The 13,801-nt window shown below is 47.1% G+C and overlaps 1 protein-coding gene across 1 annotated transcript in view; it reads right to left on the reverse strand.

Annotated features, from left to right (window-relative positions):
* The window catches only part of XPR1 (xenotropic and polytropic retrovirus receptor 1), a 100,627-nt gene that overhangs the window by 6,685 nt on the left and 80,141 nt on the right, over nt 1–13,801 (reverse strand). The window contains exons 10-11 of the mRNA XM_035333204.1: nt 10,576–10,741; nt 8,805–8,996 (exon numbers count right to left, since the gene is read on the reverse strand). Of these exons, the coding sequence (XP_035189095.1) occupies nt 8,805–8,996; nt 10,576–10,741 (358 nt within the window). The remainder of the gene's footprint in view (nt 1–8,804; nt 8,997–10,575; nt 10,742–13,801) is intronic.

Consider the following 13,801-nt stretch of genomic DNA (forward strand, 5'->3'; position numbering starts at 1 on the left):
ACCCAACTTTGTAAAATGCCATGGACTTCAGCAAGCCTTTTGCAGGACAACTGCCAGCCCACCGAGTCGGAGGTGCACAAGGACCTTTGTACCGGAGGCTCCAGCAGGCACCGCCACGTAGCAACTTCCCCAGCCACACGGTTATTCAAAACAGCCCAGGCAGAACACCACACCATCAGCACAAAACCACAGCATGTAACACTGCAGGTGCAGGTTTAGCCCATCCTTTTAATGCATGTTCAGATTAGCATGTCTGCAAGTCGGAGGCGTTCAGCTGTGTTGGGGCTATTTGAGTTTCCTGTCCTGCCGCAGCACCCACGCCATCCCCACTTACTGAAGACGATGGGAAGCAGCACGCTGCAGGGACCACTTGCAACCTTCAACACAGGCAGAATTGCCATTAGCATCCTCAGCTTACCCTGTAAAAGGCAATTCCGGTAGATACTCTGCACAAATACACCCACAAATTGCCCCAGAAGGTCAACTGGATGAACAAAGCTTCAACCTTTGAACTGAAGCTGTGAATAGCCACAGACTAGGAAAACAGCCAAAGGCACGTGCAGCAGCAGAATTTACTGCCTGCAAAAATTGCTGATAGACAAATATCTTCGATACCAAAACCAGCCACAGGGGACACAGTATCTGACTAGCATTTTGAGAGAACAATACTGTGCAGAAATTATAGCCCCTTCCAAACACAGGCAAGAGAAAGGTCGCTTTCCATCAAAGATAGACAGCAAATACTATCCTGAATGCAGTTAATATTGACTTTACTTCCAAAGAATACTATCTGTTTACCCTGCTGAATTATTCCGGGGAATGTAAACACTATATAGTATTCAACACGGCAAAAATCAATGCCATGTATTATTGAAGACCTGGATAAGAGCACAATGGCCCTTGATAAGCACTCCTGGTGTGTCAGCCGCTGCAGCCGGCTGTGGTTTTTGCTGATGGTGAAAGCTGTGATAAAAGCTGTAAGAAGTCTGAGGTTATCAGGAAACATAGCAGGTAAGCCCTGCTACACGATACAAGGCTGAGTGTGCCGGAGCAGCTCCACCTCCAGCGTGAATTAAAAGCCTCCTGATGAAGGCATGCCAAATCCAGTCTCCTTTGATGGTTAGCCTTTCAATTGCAGGTTTAAGCAGAACCTACACAAACAACAACAAAACATATTTACAGTGTGCTAGACGAGAGATACTAGAAAAATTGAGCACGTACTTTCTGTTACCAGTGAGGCTGTGGATGATGCATGCCTCTTAACTCCATCCCAGCACACAAAGGGAGGAGCACGAAGGCTGGAAGTGACTTACCTCCCCGAGAACTGCCGGCAGAACGGCACCCCAAAGCACTTATCTCACAACCTCATGGCTTGAAACGCAGCCTGACTGATCCCTCGGTAATTATAACTGTTAATGAAGGGACAGCAGTAGTGCTCCCTTTCCCCCCAGCCTGCGTGCACCTCTATTTCATGCAGATCAATGGCAGAGACATGACACGACCGTGGACTTAATGCAGGAAAAAGGCAAATAACCGCAAGGAGCACAAGGACGCGCCGCTGTGCGCTGCCAGGCTTTGTCAAACACCAACCGTTCCGTATGAACAACCTTCTTAGGTTCTGCAGACCTCTCCCATAGCCTCGAGGCACAATTTAAAGCAAAGTAGCAAAAGAGAGCTCAGTGAAGAGCTGTCAGGAGGCAACCTCTCGTTTCTTCTTCTATTTTAGACTGTGCATCTGTAAAACAGGGAAATCCCTAAATCCTGTTTTCACTAAAAAAACGCTCTGCTAGTTTGCATCGTAGGAAATGCAACTGTGTCTGATTTAAAGACAGTAATTTCATTTCTTGTATCTCACAAGCAAAAGAAACGTGATTTAATTGCAAACTGGAGGACGCATATCATTCCCTACTGACAGATTTGATCAGATTCTTCCTCCAGCATCTTCTCTCACATTTGAGAAGTGATACTGGGGGGTGTTTAACAGCTACCTTGAGAAGGATGGGGTTTCCAATCTAACCATGTGCCAGCGGTCTCGCTAATAAGAATGTCTGGATTCACAATCAAAAATAATTTGTGTGATAATCAGGGCCTATATTGCCACTGGACAATATAGGGGTTGGGGCACAATGTCATCTGGTACCTCTGTAGTGCTTCGAGATCCCCAAAGAGATTCCTTCCAAATGCAAAAATGATAAAAGAAAAAAAAAAAAAAAGATGGATTATTCCATCTCCTAGATTTCTGCAGCACCAGAGAACCCCAGGCCTGCATTCATTTGGAAGGTAAATTGCTTGTGATGCAGTCAGTTGCTTCTTCTAATGTGTTTCATTAAATAAAAAAAAAGCCAGGCTTCCCCCTCTTAAGTGCCCATGAAATGAGGTATCAGTAGGCCATCCTTTCTACTTACACCTTATTCATTAGTGTTCTTGCTTCTCCAGTCACCATTAACTCAAAGCTGCATTAAGCGATATAAACGGCACCGCCAGCCCCCTTGCAAAGCCGCAGCCATGGAAATGCACCTCGCAGCCGCAGGTTTCGGAACCACATGAATGAATCACTCTCCTGGTAGGGTGCCGAGGTGCCTCTCCCCCACAGCTCGGCTGCTGGCAGAGGGAAGCATCCCACTTGACATTTAGAGGCCTACAAAGCATTGGAAAATGTCCCTGTGGGATTTCACGCCTCATTTGTGCTGACATTCAGGGGGCCGTGGCAGCTCCCCAAAGCACTGCCTAAAAACTGAGCCCTTGCTGAGCGCAGGCTTCGTGCCCGGCCCACTCGGGTGGAAGCCTCGGGGTGCTCCTCGCACGTCCCTGCTCCACCCCGAGGTACCTGGAGCCCTGGCTGAGCAATTAGGGGAGCCGACAAGGCAGCGCTGGGAATCAGGCTCGCTCCCGGTGCCGCAGAGATCCTCAGCAGAGCTGAGATGGGGTCGGAGGCCAGGATGGAAATGTTTGCCCACGGCAACGCCTCAAATTCTCCACTAATGACACTGCCACCACTCCGAAAGGATCTGAAAGACTGGCTAATGAACACAACTCGTTACCGAAGGCCTCCTGGGCATGGGATGACAGGGTTTCAGACAAAAATGCATCCTAGCTCACAGCAATGTGACAAGACATTGTACACTTTGGCTCCAAATAATCACCCTGATGGAGCTGCCAGTGTGCCGTGCTAAGGCAAACCGCACAAAAGCAGCCACTGCTAAGAAAGAAGACAGTTAATCCCATTACAAAGTTTGTTTTACTTCAAGAGGACAACCTAAGCACCCTGTAAGGCTCTTGTGACACCTAAATCAAACAATCTGGCTTGCCACAGTGCTGACAGCTGTTCCAACAAGGAGAAAGCTCTTGTACTGATACACAAGGAATAACCGGGGAACAGGATTTCACAAATGCTGTTTGTTGGTTTTACCCTTCCATGAAAAAGTCTTTTTTTCACCCCTCCATGAACAAAGAGTATTTTTTGCCACTAAAAATTTGCACTTGAACTCCAAATGCCCTTTTATGTTGCCTTGGCAATTCTCTCCACTCATTTCACATCTGAGGTACCATTAGCTCCTGCACCAATGTCTGATTTCTCCAAAACTTGCTTTAGTCCCAGTTCTCACATCACCTCGTTCTTGTCTCCTGCTGTAACCACTTAGGACCACAGTTAAATACTGGTCCCCTGCCAGGGAATTCACTCCAGGGGGTTGCATCCTGCAGGTCCTAACATGGTGGCAACAAGGGCTAGAGTGACATAGCCCACCCCAGCCACCGTCGCTTCAGCAGGCAGAGGACAGCAGGGCTAAGATGCAGTCAGGTATCCTCCAGTAGCTGCCAGTAATGTTCAGTGTTGCCACCATTGTCTCCCCCCTCCATCCATCCATCCCTCCCTCCCTCCCTCCCTCCATCCCGGTGATGGATGGCACAGTTGTGCTGTGGTGGGACCGGCCGTGGGAGAACCAGCAATCCGTTCCAGCGTGAAGCCAGCTACACCACCCGGTCCGACTGCTGGGAACTGCTTAAACCATGGTGATTAATGAGGAGTGGGGGGCAGCTGTGAGACCTGAAACAGCCCTGCAGTCTTCCGCCAGGTTTCCAAACAGCGGCACGTCTCCCATTCATCTTCATCTGTTCCGGCCTGCTCAAACCTCTCCGTGAGTAAGAGACCGTCCAACACCTTCCTGCAAAAGCCCATTAATCCAGGGATGGCTCCTGCCTTGTCAGGTCACATCTCTATTCCTAGGTAAGGCAACGACTTTCGGTTTTCATTTATGCTAGCTTAAAAACAAACAACCACGAAAGCAAAGGCGCAACGACAGTTACACATCACCGCAGCAGGATGGCTGTTTCTGAAGCAATGCTGAGAACACAGGTGGAAGCACTGCGCCACAGGAACAGCCCTGTGTAGTTACTGTCAGCGTTCTGGACTGTTTAATGAGAAAGTGTGTGGCAGTTACATTGTCTGAGACCAGGAGCTCTCCACCGCTTTTCCAAGCTGGTAGCAGCTCATATCCAGCGGTCTTATTTGGGGTATCTATTAAGGGTGTGGGAGTGGTATGGAAGAAGAGACACTTGCACAAATTCCCAGGACACGTGGATTAACTCTGGATTAAATCAGAGGTCATTAAACAGCTGGGTACCACCCACTCCACAATGATTTCACGAAACAGGGTGTGAATCACGCTGGCGATGAAAGCTTCACATAGAACACTACATCTTTCCCTCAGTTAAAGGATACAAACCCATACAGCCAATTCTAAGCCAGCAGCTGTGCTTGAGCTTCGCTGTTGCTGAAAAGTCAAGGTAAGCACACAAATGCTCAAACTGCAAATCACACAAAACAAGAAAATGATGGAAGCACTTGAAGAAGCTTAGTTACTCAAGCACGGAAGCCAAATCTGTATTCTACACGAGCCAGATATTTCAGATGACACCACGGGAGCAAAAAGCATCGAGACGAGAAAAATGAGAGGCAGTTGGAAAAAGCAAGAGGCGTTGCATTTTACAAAGAACAAAGTGAGCACATGTGTCACACACAATGCTCAAGAAGCAACCAGCAGTCTCCGTGCACAACACAACTCCAGTTGCACTGCTTCTCAACGTGCTATGGTAGGAGCCGAGCTCCTAAATACAATCGCTGGATCTGAAGCACTGGGACTTAATCGCTGGTTTCCCCAGGGGCACCCAGGTTTCTGTATGGATTACCTACAGCAAAGCAATGTTCAGCAGACCAGCTCTGGGTGAAGCCACTGAGCACTGGCAGTGCCAAAAGGCAGAGGAAAGGGAGGAAGAGCCGAGGACAGAGGCGGCTGCTCCGCCGCGCCGCGGCCAGGCAGGGAGGCACAGGCTGCAGTTGCTGGGTCGCTTAGAGTTACAGATCTGCCTCATTTGCCTGGGCAAACATATCCCGGAGGACTATTATTTACAGAACACGGCCTTTGCTTCCCATTCCTTTGAGCGATATAAAAATACTGAGAATTCTTCCTTTGGGAGCTTAGCAACAGTTGCCCTTTGGTTCCCGCTGTCTTCCCCGAAACGCGGTCGTGTTCCTGAGCTGGCGGCGAAGCGGATGGCTCGAGTTAGCGCTCGTGCATGCAGCCGCTGCCTGCTCGAGTCCCACGGTAAGGGACTCTCGCTTAAGCGTCCCTAATTCAGGAGATGATAGCTTGGAGGGGGCCCTGTAAACAAGCCGGATTCCAGCACTGTGGGAGTGCCAGTTCGGGAGACAAGACGCAACAGGATTTACTTTGGTATCTTCTGGGTCTATCATTACAACTGCAAAAAGCAGAGAAAGTTGCATTTTGCATCCAAATCAGAAGGAAGAAAAGTAAAGGCTTCTCTAAGGGAAGAAAGAATGCACCACCCAAGCAATATAAGGTCTTGAACAGCGATCTTTTGGGGAAACTGAAATGCCAGTCCAAAGCCTACAGTATCACTGGGACAGGGGAACCTTACAAACCTACGGCAGGTTTGGAAAAGGCAGCACCGCATATGCTGCGTACATCAGCCGTACGTAATAAGGTGGCATTTGTACATTTGCTTAGCTCGAGTTGTTTTCCAACCACTCTGTGAAAATGCAGCACAACAACGCCATGAGTGCGCTCTGTACGAATTAGCTGGCTTTCCACGCCGACAAACCCTCCTAACCACACAGTCCATCTTCACGCAGCTGGCAGCCACAAAACTGAGAACTTACAGAGCAACTACAAATTATTCACTGTTCGAACTCTGGGGAGGAAGACAACCCTCCCCAGAGGGCTGTGATGTTCCCCAGGACTCCCAAGGAAAACAGGCTGGTGTACATTACCTGACCTCCCAAGAAAAGGCCACAAATTACCCTCTTCTCCTGGCAGCTGAAAGCTGTCATTCCAGACTTATAAGTCATAGACTTGCAAACAGAGGCATGAAAGCCTGTTTAAATAAAACTCTTGTTAAAATAGCAATTAACAGGTTCATTACTCACTGAAATTTAGAACAGGTCCCAGTAGCAAGGATCTTTACCAAACTGACACTTGTTTGGGGCTGTGTTTGTTCCTAGTAGCAAACATCTCTAGTCCCAGCAGTTGTTTTGTAAATAAGAGATGAGTGTTTGTCTCTGCTATACTTAGGCAGACAGAAAGCGTGGGGGAGCAGTGCTTCTGCTTCCAACAGGAACATCGTAAACACTCGGTAACAGCCCATCTGACTCCAAGTTCAGAAGGAACTGGAAATCCATGCAAAGCACTCGGATAAAATGTTAACAGATTTTAACCGAAGAAAGAAGTTAGAACAGATCCAGCAGACTAGGAAGTGCATTTGTGGCAGCACGGGAATAAGCCAGCAGGGCTGACAAGGCATAGCAAGGTCTTCAGGCAGCACTCTGAAAATCACTGCCAGTCCAGGCAGAGTGACATTTGCAAAAGCTGTGTGAATGTGTAATTTCCAAACAGGGGGAAGCTTCCAAATTTTTTTTGCATGATAGCAGCAGCTATGTGCTATCGACTGCCGCTAACGGAATGGGACAGACCAAAGCTGGGAGTCACCAAGGGCTCTTGGCAGCTGGAACAAGCCCATGGAGGGCTCATAAACACCTCGTTACAGCCCCCTCCCTGCCAGATCCCAGGAGCAGACAACAGTTGTGTATGGCAGCTACAAGAACAAGGGTCAGCAGCACTGGCACGGACACAGACCTCAAGGGGAGTAAGATGAGGTCAAGTTCTTAAACAGGACGTTTTGACAGATGCTGGTTTTCCTCCTGTTCCAAACAAACCTACCCCAGCCTTCCCACAGGAGGCTCTTCCAGGGTGCCCCCACACGAGGGAGAAGCATTCATCAGCCTCCTAAAAGCAAGCACTGTATATAAAACATACGAGCACCGACTGCAGCCAGGCAATCTGTATTTGTCTCATCTCACGGCTTAGCAGCTGTGACTAACGGGGCTGCAGGGCTGGGAGCGAGGAGCTGCAGGATGGCACCGAGCAAGCAACTTCAAATGGGAGCAAGCTCTGCAGATGTGGCAGCAGGAAGGAGATGCACGAGGAGCCAGGCGATGAGCTGCAACACCATCTGCCAGTGATGCTCCCGCAGCGGGTTTGTGCATGCACCTGGATGCAGAGCTCCCAACTTCCAACCTTCAGCTTGCCCCAGGGCGTTTCTGTGCCACTAGGATGCCAGGCTTGGCAAACGTTACGTGTGTGACTTCAAAACAGCCATTTCTTGGCCACAGGAAGGTTTCTAATAACCCTGCTCCCCCTCCCCAAAACCAGCACGTTAAGTAGAAGCATACCTTGAACACCTCTCCCTGCCCTGCCCCAGCCATATTTCAGGATAAGTAGTTGCTCACCAGTGTGTGTAGCTGCTAATTCCTGTAGATATAGGAGGCGTTTATTTTCAAATGAAAGAATACAGCTTTTAGGACTTCAGAACAATGAAAGGCAGGGCGACTGCCTGAAGTGCAGAAACTAAAAGCTTTTTCCTTCAGAACAAGAGCAGAATCAAGTAATTGTCGTTTCCAGGGAGATGGGGAACTTAGGGATCAGAGCTCAATCTGCAGTTAAATGGATTGGAAACAACTCCCTGCCAGCTGCAGAAAAAACATGGATAAAAACATGCAGAAAAATCCAGAGTACATTTTCCCAGCACTGTGAACATCCCCCTGTGTCCAGGAATGATAGACTGACTTTAGTTGTTCATGAAAGCCAAGGGAGAAGAATTTCCTACATCCTCCTTTTCCTTATACATCCTCCATCCAGCCTCCCGTCACAGCAAGAACTGACAGGTATTTATTTCAGTTTCCTCCTTCTGAGAGAGAAACCTGAACATTCTTTCTGACACTCTGAATCACAGTTATAAGTACACTGCGTATGCAAAAAATACCCAAAGGAAGATCTCAAAATACTCTTTGCAAGCTAGGCAGCCCTTTGACTTTCCACTGAGATATTTCACAGGTGCCAAAAGACAAATTCATGCTTCAAAGCGAAGCCAAATTCTAAATTTCTCCCACGTAAGAGGAAAATCCCATGACTTAGCCCAAGATGTTCTACTAAACAGAAAATCCTGGTAAGACTTGTTGGCTGCACCGAAGCTGCACGCGGGAGATTTACACAAGTACACACCACGACCACTCTTCACAGCACAGAGCCACCAATGGAAAACCAACTCAGCACCAAAAAACAGTGATTTAAATGCCAAGAACCAATGCTGTGTTTTCATATTGCTGTCACTCTACCTAACTCAGTAAGAAAGTGACTGAGGTGGTCCACCAGGGTTCCTTCCAGTGGGTGTCCTGGCAAGCAAAAGGAGCAGGGACTGACAGGTAAATGACTTTCCAAAGTAACCCATACCTTTGTGAGTGCTGTAGAGGGCTGCAAATGTCACCACGAAGAAGGTGGTGGAATATTTTCCAGCGTTAACCAGATGAAAGGCCCGTTTATTATCGCGGTAACGGCGCAGGCACTGGATGAATCGCAACCAAGCAGGGATGCACTGGACAACCGCTCTCACTCCGTAGGAGTAGCTGTAACAAATCTGATTTTCTGCAAGAAAAAAAAGCGTCAGGGATACAGAGTCAGTAAGTTTAAGAACTCCTGTTGTCTTCCTTCCTGTCAGAGCAGTACCTGAGAGGGCAATGCCCCATCCGCGTCTCGTACTTATGCACACACACATCGGGAACTTGCACACGTACGTGCACACACATTCAGAACAGCGAGACTCGGAGAGTATTCCGATGCCCTTTACGCTATCTTGCAGCTATTCAGGTGACATGACATCAATAACACATCCAGACAGATAATCTTCTAACTCTTTCCCTGCTGCCAGTGTAATTAACATGCAAGAAGATTAGAAATAATCTATTTTTAAATTTACTTTGTGCTTTTGGCAGTGCTGCGAATAATCAAATTAAAGATGGAATTACACGAGGCCTTCTCGACTGAATTTTTGTGCATAAATGGGAGAGCGTTCCTAAACCCAGCAGGACAACTCAAAAAGACTACTTTGTCTAAGATGTCCTTGACCCATTTTTATTTTTTCTTGCATATTATAATAGGAGAAAACAGCTTTCAGTATTTTTTTTTCTTATTTTTCTTGGCTTTCTTTATTATTATTTTAATATTTTAAATGAAGACAGAGCATAGCCTGAACACAGCTTGAGCAACTGGGGTGAGAGGAAACTACCTCTAAAATAAACACCCCACTGATTAGCAAATGTTTGTTTCTTACTCACACTAATGGAGACAGGTTCATTAGCTGATAATTATTTCAAAGCACTGTGTTGTTATTCCAGTGTTTGGAGGACAAACAATTATCCACCCAGTTGTTTTGTAACTTTCTTTTTATAAATAGTTAATTCCAACACTGTCTTAAAGGGAAGAGAAAGATCAGATTGGAAAAACAAAGCAAATTCTGATGCTTATCGAAGCATACTACAATCTCTCATAGCAAGTGTCAAAACCATCAGACAACACCATTTGCCAGCAGTCACTGCCTGAGGTGGAAAGAAAACAGCCTGATCCAGTAGGAGCCAGGTACTATTTTTCGACTGGAAGGCCAAAGTCTGCCAACTCTGGGGCTCTTCTGACTAGAAAGGAGAGAGGCACAGCATCAACAACCTTGGTGTCACAGAACCAACTCTAACTGAACAAGCACCAAATAAGGGAAGTTTCTCCATCCTCTCTTGCTTTAGGGTATGGTGATGGTGCCTGGAAGAACCAGGGTACAGCACAAAACATTGTGGTTCACGGCCTTACACAGCTCATTTTCATGCTAAGCAACAGGCTAAAAGCAAATACATGGTTAAACGACTCAAATAAAACAATGCCAGGAAAAGTGTTTTGTCTTTCCAGTCAAGAAGTGCTCTGCCTACAGCCTTTGACGAATATGCAAGTCAGGCCAAACAACTGAGTTAGGAAACCAACACTGATGTGAAATGCCATTTCTCTGGATGGAAGCAAGAAACGGTAGAATCTCTAATGGCATGTTTACAAGGAATGTCAATTATTTTAGCTTCCTATGTCACTGGTAAGCCTCTTCAAAACAGATGCCTAAGAAGTTGCTTTGCTTGGTGTTTTTCAGGTCATTCTGACAGCATTCGCGGGGTCATCAGCATTTCTCTACCTGTATCTGCCAGAAGTCCAGCATTGTTCTCCCACTGAACCTCGAAGCTGTAAAAGCAGATCATGTACTCCAGATCCATGAGTATGACGACCAGGCTGTTGAGCTGATCAGCCAACCAGAAATCTGCGAAGCCTACTTTGTGGAAGGGAGCCGTGAACACTCGGAACTGTCAAGAGAAAAAGGAATAATTCATATGACACAGTGGCAAAGACACCTAACTGCAGCAGCAGGACATCGCAGCATTGAACAAATATGGAAGTAACAGAAACGCTTCAAGATTTACTGCTGACCTTTTGCTCCTGCTGAAAAACGAAAGATAACTGTCTCTCCACTTGAAGTACAAATAAAAATCCTGCTTTCAGACATCTAATTCTTCTCCTATTCACTCCCCGAGTTTTTTTATTTTTATTTTTTTCCACACCTGAAAGAGCCCAGCCTCCTTCAACCAAGCTCTTTCCCAGAAACTTGGGGTCTCTGTGTAGGAGCTGTGCACGGCACAGTTCCTCCAACTGTTCCTCATGCTGATCAGCACTTCATTTGAGGCATTTATGTCATAGCTACTGACGTCTTCCACACTTATCTTCTGCCTCACACTTAATATCAGTTAGCTTACAGCCCCACAGCTTGGCCATTAATCTGATTGTGGCTCAATTTACTTAACTTGTTAGCTGTTCTTTGGTGTTAGAAGCTGTACCAGTGGACACTGCTACTCAGCTGGATCTCCCAAGCCCTCTAGCACAGGAAGAGTTAAATAACGAGCAGAGGAAATCCTATTAAGCGTCAGTTAGACTCCCTCTCCATCCCAGTCCACTTTCCCTCTAAGCCTCAACAGCAGTTTTGCCACTTTCAAACCAGACGGTTTTCATGGTCCATTACCTTTGATTACAGCTCTCCCTGCCCAGTTAGTTATAGCTACTAACGGCCAATTTCTCAAAGAGACAGCACCAGCATCATCCTGGAGTTCAGAGATTTATGAACCTTTACATTAATGAAAGCACAGGCTAACACTGATCTTTACATTGCTCTCCTTATTAACCTAAAGGCAAGTAGCTACAGAAACCCAGGAAAGGACTGGCACATTCCCATCCAGCCCGCAATGCCAATTTAGGGCTCTGGTCCTACATTTCAAAGCCAAATAAGGGATCAAGACAGTGGCATTGAACTGCAGATAGGGACCTTGACCCAGAAAGCACTGTGTTTGGTAGGACAGCACCTATCACAACAGCTCGGATGTTAGGGAGCTCTGCTCTCAAAGCTGCCCTGTTGTGGAGCAGCTTCTGCAGAGATGACAAGGCAGAGCACCCGTCCTCCTCAAGAAATCCATCCTCCCTTTTCCTAGCACTCCGTGACAATAATCTTCTCCCTGCTTAATCACAGAATCACAGTTCTTTTTTTTTTTCCTCTGAAACAAAGACCAACTAAAACAAATGAGCTGTGAAAAGGTTTACAGATAGATCTCTGAAAATAAGAAGGAATAAAAAATCCATTTAGTTACTGAATGGAGACACTTGCACACTGTCAGATGGCAGCATAAAGCTTTTAAGAGCAGAAGCTTTCCACCTAAAGGCGACAGCAGACGAGGAGTCAGCAGATATGCAGATAACCCAGCTAAGGCCCTGCTCCCTCCACCAACACTCCCCAAGTACGGGCGCTGCTGTCTGAACGCTCCTAACCCCACTGTGGTTTCTGACCAGGGCTGCTGCACGCTGCCCCAGGCACAACCCAGTGGCCGGAAGGTGCCGGTACTGCCCGCTGGCAAACCCCTGTTCCACAAACAAACCCACCTGCCCAGCTCAGCAGTGCCTGCAACACCCCCCCAGTGAAGATGGGCTCCAAGAATAAAGCCATGAAACACCGGGAGCCAGGGACAAACTTAAGCTTCAAGCGATCGGTTGCAATTGTATTTGCGCAGTTCCACAACCCACAGACTTTCTGGTGCTGATTACTGCAGCTTCAGTAAGCGCTGAGACAGCAGATAGTCGAGCTAGAGCTGAACACTTCCTAGATTTTCACCTCGCGCAGCTATGCTCCCTGCAGTTGTTTCCCCATTCCAGCACCCTGCAGGGAGGACGGTATGGGGATGCTATGCCATTCTCTGCGCTCTGATCTGATTCCTCTTGGCGAGCTGCTTCCCTCAGCCTACACAAGTGCATTCAGCAGGCTCCTCGCCTGGCAGCGGAAGCAAGGAACGCTCACGTAAGCAGGATGCCACGTAGGCAAGAGAGAAGGGTCTGGCACAGGAATTCAACTCACTACAAGCTAAGTAATGTTTTCATCCAGAGGAAGATCAATGAAGGAGTAAACTGCGGTTCCTCGGGGATTATCAAACAAATCCCACTCATGAACTCCAACAAGCACAGGTGGATGCAGAAAGCCTCCTAGCGCCATCAGAAAATGCCTCAGAGCTCTGCAGTATCCTCCTGATTTGGCTCTAGAGAAACTGGAGGTACCAATAATGCCCTGCTACGCTGAGTACACAAGGCTCCATTTTGGCCAGAAATGAAGCATATCAAATGTGAAGAAAAACACTCATCAAATCAAAATTTGGGTGAACAGTACATTTCTAAGAATTGCACTATTTACACCTCCTTTCACCCAGACAGCTGCTGGCAAAAGAAGAAATAAAATACACCCGGCCAGCCAATTGCATATGATAAGAATTAGAAAAGCCTAACAGCTATGTGGTCTGTCTGGCCTTTTTTCCCCTTCCCCCTGACACACAGAAGTACTGTGTCATTTTCCACCATTAAGGTGATCTTGCATTTTGATGAAGCTTTTCTCTCCAGGAAACCTTGGGATGAATTGGTCTCCGCACATGAAAGACACGTCTGTGCTGCAGACTGCAGCATAGTCTAGAGAGAGCAGGTACTGGGAAGCTGCTGCGAAGCTCTGTGAAGACGGAGAATCTTACCCCGTTAAGATATTAAGGTAAATTAGCACAAATATTGCTCACACAGACCACTGCCGGTACTTCCCCTAGCACCAAGGGACAGCAGTAAGACTAATGAGGCTTGGGACTAAAAGGTACATCTGTGAGAGGTGGCTGAATGCTGGAAGGCAAAAAGGGAGAAACTGAAACAGTAGAAACCTAGCAAATCAAATAACAGAGGTAAGCACACAGAGTTTAACTAGTTGGGTGTAGAACTGCAGACACATACGCTTGAAACATGACTCCACATTTCATCTCCGTCATGATCCAGATAAAGTTAATTGTCTTAATTGGCAT

The sequence above is a fragment of the Oxyura jamaicensis genome, chromosome 8 (assembly GCF_011077185.1).
Source record: "Oxyura jamaicensis isolate SHBP4307 breed ruddy duck chromosome 8, BPBGC_Ojam_1.0, whole genome shotgun sequence".
NCBI lineage: Eukaryota > Metazoa > Chordata > Aves > Anseriformes > Anatidae > Oxyura > Oxyura jamaicensis.